General features: G+C 47.3%; 1 protein-coding gene across 4 annotated transcripts in view; it reads left to right on the top strand.

Moving 5' to 3' along the window:
• P2RX1 (purinergic receptor P2X 1) overlaps window positions 1-25246 on the top strand; it is a 997156-nt gene that overhangs the window by 147581 nt on the left and 824329 nt on the right. For all 4 annotated transcript variants that reach the window (XM_085646926.1, XM_085646924.1, XM_085646927.1 and 1 more), the window contains one exon: window positions 19251-19398. In XM_085646926.1, coding sequence (XP_085503052.1) covers window positions 19251-19398 — 148 coding nt within the window. The remainder of the gene's footprint in view (window positions 1-19250; window positions 19399-25246) is intronic.

Raw genomic sequence — 25246 nt, 5'->3', positions numbered from 1 at the left:
AGTCTTGGTCGAACCATCTAGGGACTACAGAGTTGGCAATGGGCGTTTTTTTAGTCAAGTTATTTTTAAACTCTACTTAAATCGAGTCAAAGGTTCTAATTACCTGGGACAAATCATTGTGCGATTCTAAACAAATCATAATTTCATTTTATCTATTTGCAACAACCATGGGAATATTTTTTTTTTTGTTAGTTAATGCCCATCCCAAGCCATTTGGCAGTAAATAGCAGTGTGGTCGCTATAGTTGAGAAGATTTATTTGAACGTCAGAAATTGAATTTTTAAGACAATCTGAGACTATAAAATAGTCGATAGTTAATCCCTGGCTGGTGTTACCAAAGGTATTTTGAAGCAAGCCTGTAGTTATATCAATGGGGTTCTTTATTCCTAAGCCTTTAATAATAATAAGACTGTTCAGTGCATCTCCGTGCAGGATATGTGTAAAATCAGGAATAGCCTCACCTGCCTCGTTAGTTAGACCACCAGCTGCTTTATTTAAAAAGTAGCAGATTTGTGCGTTAAAGCCCAGCCAAAGAATGTGGGGTATCCCCTTAAGAGTATTAAAGAGTGCATTAATTTTCCCTTCCAGTAGATCAACAACATTTTTCATTTGTCCCGCAAAATTATTATAATAATAATTAATTAAAAACTCTGTGTTACTTCCTGGACCTTTTAAATATAGTAAGTTATTTATAAGGGGAATCTTTGTGGGAAGACAAAACTTCCAATCTTTCAACAATGCCAAGATCCCTCCCCTTGCATGACATGAATTTGACGGGACGGAAGGAGCAAAAAAGGAACGATAACCATCAGGTATGAATCGGACCTGTTTCCCATGTTTCTTGTAAACATAATAAATCATAGGGGGAGATGGTATTTATCCATTCCTGGTCATGCAATTGAGAGTCCAATCCTGCAATATTCCAGGTAATTAACTTAAAATCTACTGTATCCTGGATAGGCACAAGGTTAGCGATCCTCCCACTCGCCCTCTGTCATTCGCAGGCTTCTATGTCTGTTAATACACTAAATCGGTTGTAACTTAGTAAAGGATTCTTATATTGCCTCGGGAGAGAGGATGGATCTTTGGATGAGGAAGAATAGGGAGGACCACAGGAGGCTGACCCCCAAAAATAGACCTTACTGGTTTGTAGAAAAAGCCTACTGGCAATGCAAACATCTGTGTATCCAGTGATGGCCCATTCAGAAGTAGGCTTAACAATTGCAGGGCCGTAAAATGCAATTTACTACCATGCAATCCCTCCTGATAGTTTTCTCTAAATTCCCCACCCAACCCACCCTTCTCGCCATTATTAATCTAGAAAACATTTCCCCCGGCCCCCCACATGATTATTAATACAGTGACATGCTTTAGAATTTAATTGTTAAGTAGTTTCCTTTTGATTTTCCTTTAGCTCAGGGACATTTGCCTGAATGATCACGTAGGGGCAAGCTGCAGGTGGGAGGTCTAATCTCGTATGAGGTCCTAATTGTCTTTTTTGCTCGCCTGAAAGTCCTCCTCCAGGCCTTGTCTCAGACGATAAAAAATTTGAGCCCAAGTCCCTGGTTGGGCTCAATGGCCTCGGTACATATGGTACATTTGGATCACTGGAAGTAAATTGAGGGAGCAAGAAATTTGTTGTCTGGGATGCGTGATGGGCTGGACTTATCCGCGCCGTGTGGAGGACGCGACTTGTTAAATTACCTTTGCTCCCACCACCACCACCGTCCTTCAGGGAATTTTTGGGATTTTTTGGAGGACTCGAGGAGGGACACTGGGAGAGGACTGTCGGAATGTTAGGAATGGGAACCGTGGATGCCTGATCAATCAGATTGCCCCGTAAGCCCCCTTCTCTTATTGAGGTAAGTAAAATTATATTCGACTCGATGTTAGATAGTCTCTCCAAGAGAGGTTGTAACAACTTGTTGATTGATTGTTCAATTTTTTAAATCAGTGCCTCAGAGACAGAGGGAATATCATCAGTAAGTCCTAGTGGGGCAGGAATGGATCTGGTCGGTTTACCGCTTTCTTTTTTTTTCATGGTGGGGGACTCTGTCGAGGGAGGTGAAATAGTGGCCAATGCGGAGTTCGACAAAATTTGAGTCTTATAGCGGGTAATTGATATACTGGGGATTGGCTCTAAGGGGTTGGAGGGAACATTAGCAGCCGCCAGTAAGAGCTCCGTGATTAAAAGCTCATTACTAGAAACTGGACTCTCGGTAGAAAGCCTGCGCTCAGTAATTTGCATTTCTTTATCCAATTCATCAGAGGCCCTGAGGAAGAAAGAGTCCAAGATAAAGGTAGACTCACCTTCACATGTTGTGGGGTTGTTTTTCTGTTTCCCCACCTGCGTGAAATGCTCTGACTTTCCTGGGCTGCCAGAAACTCCCATGTTAGGGGGTCACCCAGCCCAGCCCAGCCTCCTCCGGGCTCCGACGTGCATGGATAGGCCCGCCATTGGCCCTGGCTTTGCTCAGGCAAGGCCCAGGCGTACCCCCATGCGTGTCCCGTGCCGAGGGGTTGTGGTGCGCTTATGAGCACAAATCTTGGCAGTAGGGGGTGATGGGAGATTGACTTCCTCTCCAGCAGTGCGATGCAGGTCAGGAAGGCACGGCTCATTCCCTGATATGCACTCCAGCAGATACAGTCTCAGCAGGGTCGCTGTGCACTTTTGAGCAGAAATCCTGACAGCAGGGGGTGATGGAGTTCCTCCCCAGCGGGGAGCAAGTCCTCTGACCCTCGGTCTGGGACCTGCCATCTCCCCAGCAGCTCTGCTCTGGTGTGCCCTGCCACTGATCTGCTCTTCCCTCCCAGGCATGGTTCGAGACCTAATTTACGTAAATGGGTCGCGACACTGCTCGTCATGCTGCAAATAACCCCAAAGGATTCTGGATAGTGTAGTGGCTACGGTGAGTACGCCTACGCCACGAGTATATAGAAATATAATGCCATCCCTGGACATGACGAGCAGTGTCGCGACCCATTTACGTAAATCACTAATAGCTCATTCGAGCGACTTTGGCTGACGAGCCCGGTGTCTGCACCTGCGCGCCTTGGAAGGTATTTTACCTATATATATGGCAGTCATCGGCACCCCGCATACCTACCTGCTCCCTGCTGACGAGAGGCAATTACCTCGAAACACGTGTCCAGGGATGGCATTATATTTCTATATACTCGTGGCGTAGGCGTACTCACCGTAGCCACTACACTATCCAGAATCCTTTGGGGTTATTTGCAGCATGACGAGCAGTGTCGCGACCCATTTACGTAAATCACTAATAGCTCATTCGAGCGACTTTGGCTGACGAGCCCGGTGTCTGCACCTGCGCGCCTTGGAAGGTATTTTACCTATATATATGGCAGTCATCGGCACCCCGCATACCTACCTGCTCCCTGCTGACGAGAGGCAATTACCTCGAAACACGTGTCCAGGGATGGCATTATATTTCTATATACTCGTGGCGTAGGCGTACTCACCGTAGCCACTACACTATCCAGAATCCTTTGGGGTTATTTGCAGCATGACGAGCAGTGTCGCGACCCATTTACGTAAATCATGGTTCGAGACCTCTCAGCTCTGCTCGTGACTGCGCCTGCCCACTCTGTTGGGTATTCCTTAATTAGGTTCAGTTCGTTTTTTTGTTTTTTGTGCTCGTGACTGCACTTGCCCCACTGTTACTGTATTTCTGTAATTAGCTTTGAGTCCGTACCTCACTTGCTGCTTCGTTATCTATTGTGTATTCAATTCTGTGTATTCAATTCTGTATTGTGCCCTTCCTTGTTACTAGTCTGTTTTCGTTCCCCCCGTTCCCGCTGCCACCACTGCCCCTGGGACCCCTCCCCTCCGACCGCCCCCACCTCCAAGCTGCTTGTCCCTCCCCCTCCCTTACCTAATGGCGGCCGCTGCACAATGCGCTCAGCAGGCGTGCTGTTGCAAGCCTCTCTGTACCCGTCCGCGACCCGACCGCGGCCAGCGCCAGGAACCCTGGGTTTCCGACCATCCATTGCTACAACACTACCATCCTCCTCGCACTCAATGCCAGAAGACACAAAGACTGCCAACAGGCCTCACCGATCACGACCCACAGCCAGTTCTCCTGCCTCCACTGCAACCAGACCTTCACCACCACCCCACCGTCCAACACCACCGACACCCTAAGATGCATTCTCCTCAACTTGCGCTCCGTACACAAACACGCTATGGAAATCGGGAACCTACTCGACTCTCTTTCACCCGACATTGCCTTCTTCACGGAGAGGAAGGACCACCCCACCACCCAAGAGGGGGCCTCGCATCACCCACAAGAGCGCCCTCCGTCTCACCACCTCCAGTGAAACCTTCCCCTCCACCAAACACCTGCACTTCAAGATCAAGACCAACGCCACACTCTGAGGACCCCTCGTCTACCGGCCCCCGGATGCACTTCACCACCACCATCACCGATTTCATCGCACCCCATGCCATCGCCTCAACAAACTACATACTGATTGGAGACCTGAACTTCCACCTCAACAACCCCAATGATCCCACCTCCACCATCCTTGGTGACAACCTCGCCAACATCAAACTCAAACTCGTCACCACACCGCAGGACACACCCTCGACCCCATCTTCGCTGCAGGAAACAGCGTTCACTTCAGCCACACAACGCAACCGCCATGGATCGAACACCACTGCGTACACTTCGCCGTCGACAATCCCAAGGCACCCAAACCAGCCCCACGCCCACCACGAAGGAACTGGAGCAAAGTCACAGACGAGCAACTCAACGCCACCCTCACTCGAGACAACCACACTTGGGTACCCGACGCAAACATCGCAGCCAGAGGACTCCACACTTGGATCTCCAACTGCGCAGATGAGCTCGCCCCGCTACCCAACCCCGACAAACAACGCACCAGGAAAGCCGCCTGGTTAACTGCCGATCTTCAAGAAGCCAGGCGCACCAGCAGACGCCTGGAGATGAACTGGAGAAACACCAAGACCACCGAAAGCTACTCCACCTACAAGGATGCCATGACGGACTACCACAACCAAATTAGAACCACCAAAAGGAACTTCATTCACAAGAAAATCCTTGCCAATTCCACCAACTTCAAGGAATTCTTCAGTGTCATTTGGGAATTGACCAACCCACGCAGCAAAGCCACAGATATCACCCCGTCCCAAAACCTCTGCCACAAGCTTGGAACCTACTTCCAACTCGAGATCAAAAACCTCTACGACAACTTCGTCGACCATCCACCAGATGCCACAGCCGGCCCTCCTCCCCCCAGAGATACCAGCCAGCCCACCATCTCCAACTGGACACCGATCACGACCGAAGACACCACCTCGACCATGAAAGGCATCCACTTGGGGGCCCCCACCAACCCCTGCCCTCCTCACATCTACCACAGAGCTGCAGCCACCATCGCACCCGAACTGCAACGCACCATCAACACCACCTTCAAAACAGGCACCTTCCCAGACGACTGGAAGCAAGCAGAAGTCAGGCCCCAGCTAAAGAAGCCTACAGCTGACCCCACCAACCTCAAGAACTACCAGCCCATCTCACTCCTCTCCTTCGCAGTCAAAGTAGCAGAGAAAATAGTCAACAGGGAACTGACACGATTCATCGAAGAGAACACCATCCTCGACCCTTCCCAATCCAGATTCTGAAGCAACCACAGCACCAAGACCACCCTACTCGCAGCCACAGACGACATCCGCACCCTCCTGGACCAAGGCCACTCCGCAGCCCTCATCCTACTCGACCTATCAGCGGCCTTCGACACCTACTGCTCACTAGTCACCAGACTACACAACGCCGGCAAACAGGGAACAGCCCTGGACTGGATCTGATCGTTCCTCACCGGAAGAAGCCAAAGGATCAGACTACCACCCTTCCTCTCCGATCCCACGAAAATCACCTGCGGAGTTCTACAGTGTTCATCACTGAGCTCGACCCTCTTCAACATCTACATGGCCCCCTTCGCAGCCATCATCCGACAACGTGGCCTCAACATAGTATCCTATGCGGACAACACCCAGCTCATCCTCTCCCTCACCAAAGACCCCACCACCGCCACACTCACCTTCCAGAAAGGAATGCAAGACGTTGCAATCTGGATGACCAAGAGCTGCCTGAAACTCAACGCCGAGAAGCAGGAGTCCTCGTCCTTGGAACCTCCCCCTCAGCATGGGACAAAACCTGGTGGCCGACTGCCCTCGGAAGCCCACCTACCCCCTTCAGACTATGCCAAAAACCTCAGCATCGTACTCGACTCTTAAATCACCATGAATCGACAGGTCAACTCCGTCACCTCCAGCTGCTTCAACACCCTCCGCAAGACCTTCAAATGGATCCCCCTCAGTCAAGGAAGACACTCACCAACACACTCATCACCAGCAGACTGGACTATGGAAACACACTCTACGCCGGCATCATCAAGTCCCTACTCCGCAAACTCCAGACAATACAAAACACGGCTGCCAGACTCGTCCTCGGCATCCTCCGGAACAAACACATTAGCCAACACCCATGAAGACTCCACTGGCTCCCCGTGGAGAAAAGAGCCAACTTCAAAATCCTCACACACGCCTACAAATGCCCACACAAAAAATGGGCCCAAATACCTTAACGACAGAATCAACTTCCACGTACCCCAAAGAAACCTCGGATTGCTAACCTCGTACTGGCCGAAACCCAGCGCATCTACAGAGCCAGAGCAGGTGAAAGATCCTTTCTCACATCGCAGCCAAGACATGGAACGAGCTACCGGCAGACATCAGACTCGCCCCCACCCTGAACACCTTCAGGAAGACCCTCAAGACCTGGCTCTTCAGCTGAACGGACCTGCAGACCCCCACCCTCAGTGCCTTGAGACCCTCACGGGTGAGTAGCGCACTTACAATTCCCCTGATTGATTGATTGAGCTGTGCGATGCAAGTCAGGAAGGCACGGCTCACTCTCCAATAATCTCCTCAGCAGGTACAGTCTCTGCAGGGTCACGGTGCACTTTTGAGTACCTATACTGGCAGCAGGGGGTGATGGGAGATGGAGTTCCTCAACAGCGGTGCGATGCAGGTCAGGATCACTCCCCGATAATCTTCCCAGCAGGTACAGTCTTTGCAGGGTTGCGGCTCGCTTTTGAGGGCAAATCCTACCAGCAGGGGGTAATGGGAGATGGAGTGTCTCCCCAGCGGTGTGATGCCAATAGAGAAATTTATATCATTGTTCACGTGACCAGGCAATTAGGAGAACCCCCACTAATGACATTGGTATTAAGAAGATGGCAGGCACCTTCCTAGTGGCTTCTGGGACAATCGATACTGTTGGTGATCATCACTCTGCATGTGAAGTGAAAAAACTATTTAGATCAATTGTAGGTTTCAGGTAACATCTGTGCTATTATTTGATGTCTATAATGAGAAAAATAAATTGCCTAAACGCTTTCTAACATGGATTTAGGCTCAATCATCGTAACGCATGTGGCCTGAGTGGCACAGGATATAAATCTTGGCTTTGCCAGTACAGCAAAAATGTAAATGCAGAGGGTTTGTATTTAAGGGGAACATTAGAGGATATCCTATGATGTACTGAGCAAAAACGTCATCACGTTTCGAATTCCCCGACATATATGGACCCATGACAACTCATCTGAGCTTTCGTTGTCCTTAGATCAGATTTTAATCTTTCTCAAGACTACTTAACCTCCCAAATCCGGCCTTCAACAGGGTCTGGCGACTTCTATGAAATGTTCCGTGTACCGTATGGTGCATGCGAGTCAAATAACATGACAATAACATTGAGACACCAAGCAATTCAGACTCTTCAATTTGATGCCTTTTTGTCTGGGATTTTCCCAATTTGGCTAAAACCTGACTCATAATAAATGCTAGTCATTAAATGTCATCTCCCCAAATTGTGCTTCTCACATAATGTCTCTGTTCACTATTGTCAAATGGTATTTGGCCTGATGTATTATGCATTTGCTAACCAAGTTATGAAAGCGGGATTTATGAGCATGTCTGGAGGAGAAAGAAGAACGGGAAGAAATGATTCAGAAATCAAGAACGCAGTGCGGGAGAGTGGAATCTCATTGAGGGAGGTATGGGTTCCTCCCTCTGATACTCTAGTGCCCAGACAACAGCCAACACTTAGGGGCATATTCTCAAGGACTTATTGCCGAGTTAGCGGCACTTAATCGCAGTCAAAGTGGAGATAAATTTATCGCCTCATTCACAAGCTGGTGCTAACAGCCGATATCAGTTTTCCTGCGATAGCAGCCGCCAAAAACATCGCCACAAATTACCCCGGCAACTAACGCTAATAATATGCAGAGTAGGCTTTCCCGTGCAAAAAGCCGCGACAACACCACTCCACATCATTCACAAAGACCAGACAGAGCTGCGATAAGAACACAAAACTGGCATAAGGCGCATTAGCAGCAGGAAAATACCACCTGCTCTGACCTGGTGCAAAGTCAGACCACAGCCTGCACCACAAAAGGGAGCACAGCCACACCTGAAGAACAACAGATGCACCCGGGCAACTGAACGTGCAGCTCGGAGGGCCGATAGGGCAACAACACCCGCCGCCACCACCCCCAGGACACCCCCTCCCCGGCACCCCCCCGAATAAAGACATGGCACGTCAGCTACACCGAAACATGTACAAAATAATCCGTTTGATGTTGCACAATGACAACTGGTGACATGCATGTGTCGTCACAGAAATGAGCATCACACATTCACTTTCGAACAACAAATGAAACTTTATTAAAATGAACACCGAAATGAAATGAAGACACATGGCGGCTCCCCTAGGGACAATCCGTAGGTCACAGACTGCAAGACAAAAATCATGATGAGAAGATGTGTAATGCGCACATCAAAAGACAGAGAGAGAGCGAAGGAGAGAGAGAGGAAGAGAGGGAGAGAGAGAGAGAGAGAGAGAAAGAGAGAAGAAGAGAGGCAGAGAGAGGGGGAGAGAGAGATAGAGATAAGAAGAGAGGGGAAGAGAGAGAGAGAAGAAGAGAGGGGAGAGAGAGAGAAGAAGAGAGGGAGAGAGAGAGAGAGAGAGAGAGAGAGAGAGAGAGAAGAGAGGGGGAGAGAGAGAGAAGAGAGGGAGAGAAGAGAGGGAGAGAGAAAGAGAGAGAAAGAGAGAGAAAGAGAGAGAGAGAGAGAAGAAGAGAGAGAGAGAGAGAGAGAGAGAGAGAGAGAGAGAGAGCGAGAGAGAGAGTGCCACCCCTGTGCACCCAGGCTACACTGCTCAGCTGCTGCCACCGGTGTGTCTCCAACCACTTGCTGGTATGGATAGCACTACACCAGGTCACACATCTGAGACAGAGCCCTCATCTGAAACAGAGTCCAAAAACATGATTGGCACAGTACACACACTTGCACAAGACAACATCGCCTGCCCGCCCTTGTACACCCAGGCAGAGGCACCCCAGCCCCTCCCGCTGCCCATCGGAGCATGCCCGCCCATGCACACCCAGGCCTCACTGCTCACCTTCCGCCACCAGCGTGTAGACAGGAGGTCCCACCATGTGCCGCTGCAACCACAAGCCCGGGGCCCGTGGACCTGGCACTCTCCACACCATGCAGCCATGCTCCGCAGGCCACCAGTTCTCACGTTTGGTGCTAGGTCTTGATTACTCCATGGCATAGGACATTCCAGTGCACCCGACATCATTGCAGGCTGCACACCCGCTCAGCCCAATGGGTGCCACTAACTCTGGGATCCCGGAAGCGACACCACGTGGCGGTAGACCCACGCTGCCTACTGGCTCTGGCCTACACTGCGGTCCAGCAGGGCACACAAAACCTGAGCTGTTCGGACCGCTGGGACCGGGCATCATCGCAGGCTGCACACCCACTCAGCAGCTTAAGGTGCCACTGACTCAGTGGTGGGGTGCCTGTGCCAGCCGCAATGCTCCGGGTGCCACGAACCCTGTGCAACCCCAGTCAGCGCCACCTGGTGGTAGGCCAGTGACGTTCGCAAGGCCTCGGGTGCCACTAACCCTGAGCGCAACAACTCATGGGCCCTTTATGATTGAGAACCGTGGAGCGTCTGTCATCCAGTCACCATCAGCAGAGGGGAATGTGATGTCGTCGGCCCCTTATGTTGGCGGAGTCACATGCCGGATGGGTGTGGTGTGTGTGCAAACCTGCCCTCAGGGAGTGGCTGTGACATGCTGACAACTAGACCAGTGACCTGCACACCACCAGTGAGTACGCCTGCGAGGGGTAGCAATGAGGCGCCCCCCTCGGAGCGTTAGCGGAGTGGTCTGGCCTGCTGTATGCCGGACGAGTGCAGGGCTTGCAACAATGATTCATGGGCTCTGGGCATGGTTCATTCCATGTCCGGACATGGAAGTGACTGATGCGTGTGTCCCTGTTGTAGTGTCCACGGGACCCGGTACACAATATGCAATGTAGCACCCTCTGACTGGCATCCCGTAGGATGAGCAGCATTGAAGCAAGGGAAATCTCTGTCCCTACATTCATCCACACATTCATACATGAATGATGAAAGACATGACACAGCAGTGCGTCACTTGATGTTTATTGCACATCCAGTGCAGTTCTGCAGTTGGAGCGGTACAGGGCAATGCAGAGCACACTACACAATATGGGCCCATGGAGGGCCAGCCAGAGTCCATCCGGGGATGACAAGTACTGCGGAAGAGGAAGGGTACAGTCTGCAGTCTGGTCGCCGTGTCATTGGTCATCATACAGGATATGGCAGTCCATGTCGCTGTCCAAGGTGAGTGCATCGGAGTGTATCGGGTGTCAGTGGAAGGTCATGAGGCCATGTGCGGCACCAAGCAGAAACAGGCCAGGTAGCGGAAATGAATGCTGGTGCCTCCTGATCACAAACCCATCCACGTCCTCATCCCCGGATGTGTGCTCTGCCCCACCTGTGGGTGTTGTAGTATCGGCTGAGGCACTGTGTGCCACTGACACATCAGGTGCCTGAGTGGATACGTCTGCCGCACTGTGAGGCAATGGCACACCAGGGGATGGAGATGTGGATGGTGTGGGGTAGCAGCATTCATCTGCACCACGCCTTGTGGCAGCAATGACATGATGATGGTCTGCAGAGCATGGTAGATCCTAGCTACATTTTGCTGATGTGCAGCAGTGGCTGCCATCCTTTCTGCCTCCATTCGCACCATGTCCTCCATGAGCCTCCGCATGTGTGCCAGCTCACGGCTGGTATCGCTGGTGCCCCTATGAGCGGACAGATGTTCTTCTCTCCGTGTCAGGACTCCAGCGATGTCAGTCAGGGCTCATTGGAGACCATGGAGCAGGCCTAGACAGCCATGGATGGCGTCCAGTTTGGTGGCCATGAGGTCAACCCCACCGCACCTGCTCAGCCGTCTCCCTCTGGGCCTCCAGCACACGGCGTTGGAAGGCCATGTGTTGATCCTGGGGGGTCTTGGAAGACTGCCCGGGCCGTGGGTGCCTCCTGCTGGGCAGTTTGAGTGGTGGGTGGGGTCTTCTCGATGCAGCTGGTCATTCCTGATCCTGGAGGTGAGTCGTGGATGATGTCAATGATGTCTAGGAGGGCTTGTGCATCGATGCTGGTGTTGTCCTCCTTATCATCAGTGAAGAGTGGCTGGGACTGCTCTGCAGGGGATATTGACGCTGGCCCTGCAATGTGTAGGGGAGATGGTGTATTGCAATGTGTCTACATGTATGTAGCCGCATGGTACATGTTGACATTCAGACAGCATGGCATTGTACATTGTGACAGTCTATAGATCTGGGCGATGGCCCAGAGTCATTGAGGGTGTACACTGTGCTCTGCTTGATTGTGCATGTGTGACATCATGGCCATCTCAACCCATCCCCCCAGTACCTGGTGGTCACTCACCCTGTTGTGTTGTGTCCTGTTGAGCAGTGTCCAGTCCCCCGACTCCGGCCACAGTATCCACACTGATGACTGTCGACACCAGCTCCTCCATGTAATCCAGCACGAGCTGTGGCGCTGGGTCCCCACCTCCAGTCTCCATTGCTGCCTTCTGGTTTGCTGCGAGTTTCTCCTTGGTCTTCCGCTTGATGTCATTCCATCGCCTCTTGACCTCATCCATTGTCCTCTTGTGCTCTCTGACGGCATTCACCTTGTACTCGATGTCCCGCCATATTCCAGTTTTGGTGCCCAATGACACTTTGGAGGTGACTAACAGTTGTTGATGGTGTTCCATCACCTCCGTGACTATGTTCCTGTTCGCCTGCGGACTGAACTTCATCTTCCTCTTCTTCTTGTCCTTTCCCTTCCCTGTCCCCGAGGTCCCGGGCTGGTCGTCCGGGGTGCTTGTGGGGTTGCGCACATCCTCTGCGCCTGCTCTGGCTGCCTCCATGGTGCTTGGGTGTTGGCCAGTTTGTGTTTGGGTGTTTTTTCTACTTTTATGGTTATTTTTCCCGCCTGCCAGGTGTGTGTTGCAGGCCTGGCGCTGCTTATCGCTGATTTCCTCATCGAGCTTTGGCCCATCGCAGGTTTTTTTGTGTTGTGGTTTGTGTTTTTTATCTCCTTAGAAACTATTGCATGGTACCGCCTTGTTGTTAATTCTACGTTGGCACGGGGTTATTTTCCCGAGATGGGCTGAGATGTTGAGAGTTGCGTTAAGCTACTCTTGCGGTAGTTATCACATGTTCTTGTGAATATACCCCTTTGTTGCTAGCTTTGATGGAGGTGATCCTGGAATGGTTTATAGCTCCTTTTGAAATTGAGATAGGAATGGAAAGAGTGTGATGTTTATATTCTGTAGCTAAAATACATAGATTGAGAAAATATTATCCTTTTTTGCATTTTTTAAGGTTCGGTCTGGTACATTTTGGCTTTTGATTTTGTAATGGATGTCTGAGAACTTCTGTGAAGAGTTTACAAAATAAGAATAACACAGAGGTATAGCTTTAAATGTTTGCTCCGAATAAGTGCAATCATAAGTGAAATAGGTGTCAGTTATATGCACATAAATGATGACATTTATTAAATCTTGTGGATATTGGATATCACAATGTATCGATTGAACATCAGTGTGGATGGCTCAAAGTAAACAACTGACAATACAACACTGTACGTCTGGTAAGGAGTGATATAATAGCTTTCTGCTTGCTACCTAGTTAAGTTTGTCATCACTTTCTTTAGGTGAAGCACCAAGTCTTGCAAATACACATAAAGTTACTCCTCGCTGTCACAGTTTTATGCATGCTTCCATTGGAGGAAAGGGGAGGAAAATCCCCATATTTACTAAGAATGAAAAGAGGTAAGTTTCCTCCTGGTGAAAATACTTTCTCTATGGAGTAAGAACGCAAATGTACATTTGTGTGATATTTGCGCGGTGATTTCTACATGTGCAAGTTGTAGGCATTTGAGTACTCAAGGAACTCTGCGACGGGTGTCTTTGTAAACTAGGTCCTACGGGAAATCTAGTTCATTATCATTCATAACTTACCAGTAAAACCATATAACTTTATCAAAAGTATTGATTTTCCAGCATAGAAACCAGACCTTCCGACTGCAGAATTGGGTTCTAGATTTTGTGTCATATATTACCTTGCACATAAAATTCTCGCGGAGTAGATAGCATCTACTGTTTTACCAATGCAAAAGTGTAATCGTGTTGCTGGTGTGGTAAAAGGTTTTCGTCATTTTTCAGCTCAGCATGGATGTCACTAGTAATTATGTACTTAAAGGCGTTGCTGTAAAAATGGCAAACAGCTTTTTTACTTTTCATCTCAGCACGGATTGCACTATGCTAATTACCCTGAAGGGCACTGTGGGGCACTGTGGATAGCGCGCGGAGCGACCGATGCTAAGGAGCTGCCACTTTTAAACAATTAAGCTTTGCGCTTGGCTCTTTCGCAAATAAACTTTTTGGTCTCACAGTTGCTGATCCGTGGGAACCAAACCCTCATGTGTGGTCCCCTAACTAAGCGGTGATTTAGGTGGTCACACCTCGATTGAACAGTACAAGCCACACCACTTTGGGCCTGAATATTTTAACTTCAAAATGGCAAGCTGTGTGGGTTAATTAAAGAAAGGACCACTCACCCCACACCACCACATGGGCAAAAACATAGGACTAATAGATACAGCACGGTACCAAACAGAAACAAAGGAAAAAAGTACGCTTATCTGCCCCCATAGAAACAGACAGAGGGCTATACCCAGGTAGTTTTTGATGCTTGGAAAGAGTGATAGGACTAATCCCCAGATTTATTCCACCACTAGATAAGCAAGCAGCCATCTTGGAATGACGGATACATTAGGCTATCACTCCAGAGCATGCCCATTGATCTCATCCCCAGACACCCTAACCCTCAAATTGATTGATATTATTTCTTATAAATATTAGCAACCGCTATGATTTATTCTAGGTCATTACCTAGAATGAGACATAGTAAGCCAAGCTAATCCCTCCCCTATAAATAGCAAGGACCACCTACCACTAGGGGACCCATTAAGGGTAATGTTGAGAGGACCTATCCCAAGGAGCCATCATCTGTAACAAAGAGGGAGGCCTACTACTTCCCATACTCACCAAATATATCTCCTCACATACTACCTCTTTCACTATCTGACCCTCTCACCCCCACTCCCTAACATACCATACCCACACTATGGAGCCCATGGGCCTACACACCTATTCCATCAAACACCCCCCAGGCATCTCAAAAAATGCGGCAAAAGGCTTCAAACATAGTCTTCTAAAATCATACCCAGAAACCCCATTCTCTGACCCCTATTTCTCAAATAACACAGGACACATAACGAATGACATTATCCTCTACACCAAAAGGAGAGCACAATGGCGGAAAGCCTTTCTCGCCCTATTCTCAATTGCATCCACTAAGAAAACTGCACACGGGCTTACATTAACCATCATTCCCCCCGTTCTACAAAGTGACTGCTACAATTATCATTTATCATAATGGGATTATCCTCATGCAGGCATCAGACCATAAGCTGAATATACTGGACAACATCTTCCCGATCATCAAAGCGAAGATTGCCAGACCCTATCCCACCTCCCCAACAAACCACTCTCCTAACCCTCTGACTGACTCCCTACCTGACTCCCCATCCAGACATTCTCCCTCGGTATCCCATAGTACAAATACACCCACCCCAGACCTAACCGACACCCCATTAAATGACATACATCTCCATAATTCCTACTCCTCCCTCAGCACCACCACAATTTCTACTACACCCACCTCACCTCATACTCACATCACCTTGCCCCAGCCTTCCCCCATGACCCCTCTTCCTCCACTACCACTCCCCATCTCCACAACCACACCTTCGCCCACCCTTTAGTTAGCACACCCCTCCCCATCCCCAGTAACTCCTTTGCAGTCTCTGCTTCAATCTCTCCTTACACACTTACTCCCGATCATTCCGCAGTCCCACATTCTCCCTCTCCCTGCACTACGAATCTCACCATCCCTCCTCCTACAGCTCACACCAATACCCCCTCACGTCCCCTCTTTACTGCCCCCTTTCCGTTGACTACCACTCTGAAATAATGCCACACAACGAATCAGATCCTCCTAAAGTACACAACAATATCCCTTCACATCCCTTCTCCACCCCTCCCTTCCCCACGGATTACCACACTGAACACACTGAAAAACCACCATTGGTCGAAACCAGATCACTTCACCCCCGGGACACCACACAAGAAATAACCCCTCCTCACTTAACCACAGTCCAGGCTATCAATATGATAACTCCTACACCTGACCCCAGACTCGATGAGATACTACTATCCTAACAACAAATAAATAGGACATCCACACTCTTCATGACCCGATCCATCAAGAACCCAAGCCACAAGTGAAACCCATTCATCGGCCATCCACTAGCCCTCCGCCTCTGTTGTTCTCCAGATGGAAAACAGTACTTTACCTAATGCCTCATCCCGTCCGATCAGGGAAAAGAAAACCCTTCACCGAATGATCTTACTTCCCTACTTCATTCCTACGAAGTCCCTTCACTACCCTCTAATCCTGCACACACAGATGACACACAGAAACTGTCCTTAATCCAACCCATCCATTCCAGTGCCACTGGAATTACAAGATACACTCCCAGGGGTATTGTTGGAAATAACCTCAAGAAAGTACCCATCTCCCGCGACCAGTACACCACTCCGACCAAGGCCCAGCTAAAATGTATCCAACTAAACTGTAGATCAGCTGATATAGCTGACCTCATTATAACTCATGAACCCGACAGTATAATTTTAGCAGAAACTTGGTTAAACGAATCATCCACGCCCATCTTAGACATATTAGTTCCCCAAAACTATTATATCACAAGACTAGATAGACTCGATAGGCTAGGGGGTGATGTTGCCTGCATTCATAGGAACAACCGCACCAAATCCCCGGTGTTCTCTTCCTGTGAATACCTTTGCCTAGACATCAAGAGCAATAACAAGCCAATATGCTCACTCCATTCATTCTACCATCCTCCTGGTAACAACCTTACCTTCATCAAACACATAATGGATATTTTAGCCAAAATGTCGGTCAACAGAATACTCAGATCTTCCTGGGGGACTTCAACCTCCACTGGAACAATCTTGACGACCCAGAGGTCAATAGCCTCAAAGCTTTCCTGTCCGACCTCAACTTGTCCCAAATCTGTGAAAAAGGCTCAACCCTTGATCTAGTAATTTCCAAAGCAGACTCTACCCAGCTGGAATCGATCTTTCCTTGCGACTGGTCCGACCATCATATAATCACTTTCCATATCAAGGAAGTAGTTAAACTACTCTCTGTCCAACCTACGAGAACGGAAATCTGGAAGAGAAACCTAGAAAACGTAAATCCTGCCGCGCTCACAACCGCTAGCCACATCCTCACGCCCCCACCGGTTGGATTAAAGGATGTACATGATCTGACCAATCTCTACTTCCACTCTATGAACAGGGTACTTGACAACTTAGCTCCCCTACAATTGAAAAGAATCACCACAAAAGACTCAAACCCCTGGTATGATGGTAGGCTAAATGAAGACAGAAGATCATTGAGAGCACTTGACAGACAATGGAGAGCCACTCCATCCGCTGCCCACCTCAAATTACTAAGAAGCACCAGAAATTCCTATTACAGAAAGATTAGATGTTCAAAAGCTGACTTCATATGTAAACAATTAGACCAAGCTAAGAATCGCCCCAAAAAACTATTCGAAATAATCAAAGCTCAATCTAAGGGTGTCTCCCACTCCCCCCAAGCTAATCCTGAAACACTTCCCAATTGCGAGGAACTTGCCTCCTTTTTCACAACAAAGACTGAAAACTTAAAGACAGACCTACTTAACGATCTATTATCCCATACCGACCCACCTATGAAATCCTCATTGTCCACACCAGAGACCCCGCTGAACTGCTCTGCAAAGCTTGACCTCAAGAACAACGCCTCCTGGACCGCCTTCAACTTCTACAGCAAAGAAACTGACTTAAACATGCTCATGGCTCTGAATCCCTCCAATCATTTCACAGACCATCTCCCAGCAACCCACTTAAAGGCCTTCATTCCACTGCTAGTGCCCCTATGGACCAGGATTATAAATACCTCCCTTCTGCAAGGAACCATCCCAGACATCCTCAAAGCTGGTCAGGTATCCCCCATCCTAAAGAACAGACTCATCAGATCTGAATACCTATTGCCCAATATCCAACATCTCGACCCTGGCCAAACCACTCGAAAAATGTGTCCACGTTCAGCTTAGTAACATCATAGACCACTTCAACCTGCTCGATCAATTCCAATCAGGCTTTTGATCAGGGCACAGTACTGAATCAGCCATGACCCACATAATAGATGATGCACTACAAATACTGGATAAAAAAAAGCCTGTTTGCTAATCCTACTTGACTTATCCTCAGCCTTCGATACAGTCAAACACGACAACCTACTAGATCTCTTGAAACAAAGAATGGGTCTATCTGGAACAGTGTTAAACTGGTTCACTTCCTTCCTTCAAAATAGAACACAAAGATTCAAGATCAACCAATCTTTATCTAACCCCACCCCAGTCACTATGGGAGTACCCCAGGGATCTTCCCTCTCCCCAACATTTTCAATCTGTTTATGGAATCACTCACTGAGCTTCTTAACTCCTCAAATATTCAATATCACATGTACACAGATGGCACATTACTCTACATCAAGGTCCACTCTCCTGAAGACATCAAGTCCCTTAACTCAACGCTCCAAAAAACACAGACCTGGCTAGGAAAGAACCATTTAAAACTAAACACAATAAAAACAGAATTCCTCTTAATCGCTCCCCCCAACCAAACAACCATCATCCGCGAGTGGAGAAGCACCTAACTGCACTCGACTGTCAACCTCTCATCATCGATTCCGCTAAATCTCTAGGAATAACCCTGGACAATAAGCTAAACATACAGAAGCACATCAGCGCTGCAACCAAAGGAGCAAATGTTCACATGAACACCCTGAGAAAAACTGAAACCCTTCATACCCGCAAATGACTTTAAACAGGCTGTTCAAACTCTAGTAATTCCCAGAGTGGACTATGGGAGTGTCGCGCTCTGCGGCCTTCCCCGATCAACAACCGCCCCTCTAAGAGCCTCAATCAATTCAGCCGCTTGACTCATCACAGGCTCCAAAAGAAACTACCACATTTCCTCTGACCTTCGTGCCCTCAACCGTTACATTTTAAGGCCAGAATCCATTTGAAAATCGCCTGTATGACACATAAGGCATTGCACCACAAAACCCTGAGATACCTAGCGGAGAAACTAGTACTATTGGGTGGTAACAGATCTACTAGGAGTTCGGATAATACTCTACTTAAACCACAACGTTTCTCCAAGAAGAAAACATACAACCATACCTTCTCAGGAATCGCTCCCAGGATTTGGAACGCCTTGCCCGCAGAAACGAGACTTAATCTGTCCGTTGCTTTTTTAAAAAAAAGAAGTGAAATCGAGTCTCTTGTCCAAATTCACCTGAACTTTCTTATACACTCTTGTAGATATGTGCTAGTCTCTAATAGTTACCAGTACTGTAGTCACATAATTCATTGTATTTATATGTATATGTCAATCACCTGTATTTGCCCTGTAAAGCAGTCTGATACCCGCAAGGGTCTTGTTCGCGCTATGCAAAACCGTCAAAATAAAACAACAAAAAAATATGCTTGAAACCTCTACAAGAAAAACAGGCATTTGAGGTGACAACACATATTTTTGTCTTTTTGATCCAGGTGGGTTTTCATCTATGAAAAAGGCTACCAGTCTCATAGCGATCTTGTCAGTTCAGTGAATATCAAGTTGAAAGGTGTAGCACGTATTGATGTCCACCACCTGGGCCCACAGCTCCTGGATGAGGCAGACTATGTTTTCCCATCCCAGGTAAGAAGAGCAGAGGCTAATGCACCATGAATTTTCTTAGACATTGCTTTCTATTCTATTCGGTCAATTTAACAGAGCCAATGATGTTGCTCTGCCATGTCTGGGCTGCAGAGCAAACCCAGTGTTATATTTTTTAAATTTGACATAATGATCCTTGCACTATTTGAAGCAAAGTCTATCATATATTATATAAGAAGGCAAAATAGTTTGATAGTTGGGAGGCAAGTGGTGTGCAAGTGTCAGGATTATTGAATGAAATATAAATCCAACAAGGGTTGTGGTTGGGCACCCAAGTCTTGGAGCAGGTTAAGGTATTTGACTATTTGGGAGTCCGAATCAGCGACAGTCTAGCCTGGACACCCCAAATAGAAAAGAGTGTTTTAACTCTTCAACATGTTGAGTGTGCAATAGCTGGGAGGGTCAGGGGATCTGCTTTTCAACCGTCTTCTCCGATTCTGGAACTACATAGGGCAAAGGGCTAGGACCGGCCTTATATGGGGGTTGGAGAACCTAAAGCACTTAGAACTTGCTGAGAACAGATTCTTAAGGGCGATCCTTAATCTACCAGTGTTCACCCTCCTTCTGCCGTTAAGACTTGGCCTTGGTCTTAAACCCATTAATAACGTTGCCATTCTTAATGCACTCTTGTTCTGGGTAAGACTATGGACCAGTAGCACACAGGTCCCTGTAAAGGACCTTTTACAAAAACAATAAGGTCGTCTTGCTTGGTTCAATAAGGTCAAGGATTGTTTTTTTAAAATTGGGGTTGGGGTTCATGTGGGAGGACCTAGGGTCCATCCCGAAAACAATGGTTCCCCTGCTTAAAAAAAGGTATTGGGAGTACGTGGACTTACAATGCACTGATGTTAATGCACATGGCACTTTAACTTCTAGTTTTATGAATGTTAAGAGATGGTTTGGTTTTGAAATGTTCATGGATGACATTGAACCTCCGCAGGCACGAGCACTTTACATCCAATGTAGGTACGGGGTTCTCCCTCTAAATTTTAGGAAAAGTACCTGGGACAATGCCCCTGTAACATCCCTGTGCCCAACTTGTCACTCTTTTCCTGAGACTCTTGAACATTTTGTTTTTTTTGTCCTTCCTATAAAAAAATCGGGAAAACTTGGGTAATCCCTGCCTGCTGTCTGCTCTCTTTCTCGCATTCCTCTGATGCTCTACGCATTTTTAGGTCTGATACCACAAGGTGGTTCGTATTTACAATCTCGAGATACTTGCTCCCTGCCTGGTGGACGAGGTTAAAATTGATAAACAATGACTGTGAAAGACAAATGATCATGTTAGCAACCTGGTGGACTGTTAGGGTTTAGAATTATGGAACTTTTATAATATAAGCTCGATGTAATGTGGAATTCTCCCCTTTTAAATATATATGAAATGTAACTTTTTAAAAAAACATTTTTTTTAATTGTTGGAGGGATGCGATATCCTGCTTTTTAAAATCTATTTCTTTAAGCTGTAAATAAACTTTTTAGATTGGTTGTGATATCTGTTGATGTACATGATCATGTTATTGATCTAATAAATAAATATATATATTGAATGAAGTATGTATTTCTCACATTCTTATTCGAAATCTGTTGTTTTTATTCGTAATCCACCCCAGCTGGCAGAAAGAAAGTGACGTTTGGAGAGAGAGAGAGCCTCGAAGCAGGCACTTTTTGTGATGCCTTTGTGATCCAAATCTATGCCCAATGGTAACATCGTCTTTTCAAAGTAGGCTTCTTTGTGTAACATCCCTGCTCCTTTACAATGATTTAGTTCATGGGAGTGATTAGGAGTGCTGTTTGCAAAAAAAAATAAAACATACTGAATGCCAAATGCAATACTTTAAACTCATTCAACTTGATTTAAAGCAGGATTATGGAAGTAAGATATCATAACCAGCGAGTTTAAGTTTTGCGCCGTAAAGAAATGTATCGTTATGTGTGTGGAGTCTGATGTTTTTCATCTTCTTGCCAGTAACCAGGATACAATTAGTTTGTTTGAAAGCAGTTATAGAAAAATAAGTCAACTTGTTGTTAGTTTGCTCCAAATACATGAGCACCTTTTTTTTAACACTGGGCTTAAATTGACAAATCAATATATTCTGGAAGCTGTAGCTTTATTAAAGCAAGCAAGGCACCGAACGCACTGATGCATCTGCAATTACACCAAAGAGGCCAAGAACGTATTGGTCAAGCAGTGTTACCTATTGGTAAGCACTCCAAAAGAGGTCAAGGAATGGGTGGGAATGGAGAAAGAAATGTTGTGTCATCCAGCAGAAATTATGTCTCTAATGTGAGGCCAAGAATTGATCATAGATTGCCACACATATTTCCTCTACTCCCTCCAATTTGGAATTTTCCAGCATGTTAGAAATGGGATCTCTGGTTGGCTAAGGCTCGTGCCCAAGCCAGGCAGAGACCACCACTCTAGTCAGGGCAAGGAAGTTACACGCCAAAGATAACCCCTGCTCACCCCGTTGGTAGCTTGGCACGAGCAGTCAGGCTTATCCTGGAGGCAAAGTGTAAATCGTTCGCGCACACACACAGCGACAACATCCCAGGCCCACCACAAAAGGAACTCCACACAAGGTTATATATATGAAAATAGCCTTTGTATTATAATAAAACACATTAGATAGTAATCACACAATATACACTGTGCCAACTTGCACTGGGCAATATTTACATGGGATTATATACACATGGCAGGGCCACATGGACTACTGTCAGAATCATCACTTAGTAGGAATAGTAAAAGTAAGACTTATCATAAATGTAGAGCACAACCAGTAGCTACTGGCAAAATTAGGAACTTAGCATTAGATCATGTAACAAAAACCATAGAATGCACAAATCATATTACGCAGGAATCTCTTCAGGCATAAACCACATGAATCATCTTAGGTAATCATTAGCATGAACACAGTGGAATTACCATGGACACACATATCCCCCATGCATTCCTATGGGAGGGCAGACCAATCTCACCACACACACTCAGAGAGCGCACGCACTTTACACTGGACCACCAGTACCAGGTCACAGGACAGGCAAAAAGTTTAGGGGTTAACCTGCCAAAAGGGCCAAGTCCAACACAGCAAAACAGCTCAAGATTAGGGAGACAAAAAGTTTGAGTCAATTCGCCCAGCACCCATCTGTCATTGAACTCTCTTGACGTCCATTCTATGCATGTCGGATTCTCGGTTGTCTGCATACATTTTGTGTGGGGTTTAGAATATGATTTTGGGATTTTATGTGTGTCTCTAGATTTGTTGTCTGTGTGTGTCAGCCTTTTTGTGTTAGCCTATATTTATTAATTTTCTGGCTCCTTGTGGATTGCCCTGAGATCCCTCTAAAAGCTTTTCATGGTTGATAGACCGCGATTCCTTGCACTGTTGGTTCCTCCTCCCCTTTTCTGCTCCTTCCTTCTCTTTCTGCTCCAACAATGCTTCCTCCCTGTCGACCATCCGTCCATGGTTGGCTACTCAGTATCGATCCTCTAGGGGGGATGTTATAGAATACACAAAACCCTTTTTATCATTCCCTCCCTTTTTTCTCGTTTTTGACGTGGTGTCACCTCTATGAGGTGGCATTAGAGCCGCTTACGGGGCTAAACAAGCAATGTCTGCTGGCCATTGTTTATGGAACCCACTGCTCTATCTGCATGGACCCCTATTTGTTTGCTCGCCTCTGTTGATGAATAACTATAGGCTTGCTGGTATGGACGTACCTGGGTCCCTTTAGCTACACTGCGTTCATATGTGCATGAATTTATGATTGTTGTCAATGTGCACGTGATATGCGTATCTGTGTAAGCACTATAAAGAAGTTACCCTCTTAGGGTTTGTTGCTGTTGGATTTGAAGAGTTTATGTATTTCCATATGGTCGCAATTTTAAAATCTCGGGCACTTGAGGCACTGGTAAATTTAATCGGAAAACACAATTTGGTCAAACGGTTAAGCTGTGGTAACTCTACAGCAAATACAGCTTAAGCATTCAATCATATCACCAGGTATCTTTAGCATTGAATTCCCGGTTTGGCAGTAGCTACCTGGGGCACCTGGCGGGTCGGACCCAGCTATGGTGGTGTTTATTTTCTTTCTGTCCCCATCAAGACCTTTGGCAGCAGGCAGCGTCTGATGCCTGATGAAAATTCTGAGCCAATTCACAAAGGCATGTAAGAGGCGCCAATGAATCCTTCTGTACTACTCTTTTATGCACCTTTACATTCCCCCCCATGAAAGTGGGAATAAAATGGGAAAATCCGGGTCATATTCACATACAGTTAAGGAACAGGGTCTAGACTAATTTGCATATGGCTGGGTCCAAACTAGGGTGGTGTGGTGAGCAAAAGAATGATGGATTAAACCCAGACCCTTGTGACTGTGTGTGAATATTTGCATTGTCCAGCATTCCGTCCATCAATTGTTTCTTTTGCATATGTCGCCCTAAGTGGGAAGGGTATGCCCAGACGTGTGTTCTGTGCTCACTACACCACTGGATTCCAGCTAGCCTGGCTGATGAAGGGTGATGCTCTGAAACCGGTCCCAGGATACTTGCTTCCGGTCCAGGGAGGACCTGGCTCTGCAGTTCAGGCTAGACTGTACCCACAAGTAAAGGGGTCAAGACTGATTTGCATATAGCTGGGTCCAAACTTGGGTTGGTGTGGTGAGCAAAAGAATGATGGATTAAACCCAGATCCTTGTGAATGGGTGTGGATTTCTGCATTGTCCAGCATTCAATCCATCAATTGTTTCTTTTGCACAGAATAGCTACAAGCATCTCATTGCAGGTCAGAACTCCAAGCAAGGAAGGTCAGGGAAGTTGGGGTGAATTATTTGTGTCCCTGAGACTTTGGAACAGGAGGCAAGCTCTTCTTCAAGCCGTTGGAGATCCTACTCAAGCAGGAGACACAGCAAACAACAAAGTCTTTTTCCCTTCCGGTGGCAGAAAGTAGCCACTGCAGGCCAACCCCACACAGCAAACAGCACAGGGGCAGCATTCCTCCTCAGTTTCTCCAGCTCTTCTCCTTGGCAAAGGTTCCTCTTGATTCCCAGAACTGATCTAAAAGTCTGGGGTCTGGGCCCCTCTTTTTATATAGTAAATGTCTTTGTTCTCTGAGGCAGAGAAGCTCTTTACCCAGCCAAAATCAGTTCTATCCTCTCTGGTGCAGCTTCCTGGCAGGAGGTGGAGACAGCATTGTCCTAGGCAGACCAGGCCCATTCAGGTGTGAAAGAAATCTCCTCCCCCTACTCTGAATGCAGCCCAGGTCAATTCATCCCAGACTCACGCTGGAAAGGCACACCTCAACCCCACAAGTTTCTGTCTGAACAGAATGCACACCCCCAGACCATGTCTCTCCAAACCCAGACAGTCAATACACAACCTATCAGACACACACTGGATGGTTAGGCAAGAAAATACCTACTTTCTAAAAGTGGTATTTTCAAACCCAGAATTTAAAAATCACCCTCACTAAAAGATGCATCTTAACATTCCGAGTTCAGGCATATCAAACTTTATATTCCTATCTTGTTCCTATGAGCAGTAATGCTCATAAGATGTTATGAGCAAACTACCCATTCTATCCTATGGGGAAAGATAGCCTTACAATAGTGAAAAACAAAATTGGCAATATTTCACTATCAGGACATGCCACATACATCAGGGCTTGTCCTACCCTTCGCATACACTGCACCCTGCCCACAGGGGTTCCTTGGGCCTACCTTAGGGGTGACTAACATGGAAGAGAAGGGAAGGTAATGGCCTGGCAGGTAGGTGCACTGGCCAGGTCGACATGGCAGTCTTGGAGTGCGCACAGGCTCTGCAATGGCAGTC

This window comes from Triturus cristatus, chromosome 3_2 (genome assembly GCF_964204655.1).
Source record: "Triturus cristatus chromosome 3_2, aTriCri1.1, whole genome shotgun sequence".
Classification (NCBI taxonomy): Eukaryota; Metazoa; Chordata; class Amphibia; order Caudata; family Salamandridae; genus Triturus; species Triturus cristatus.
The sequence above is the reverse complement of the archived record's forward strand: the minus strand, read 5'-3'. Positions and strand labels throughout refer to the sequence as shown.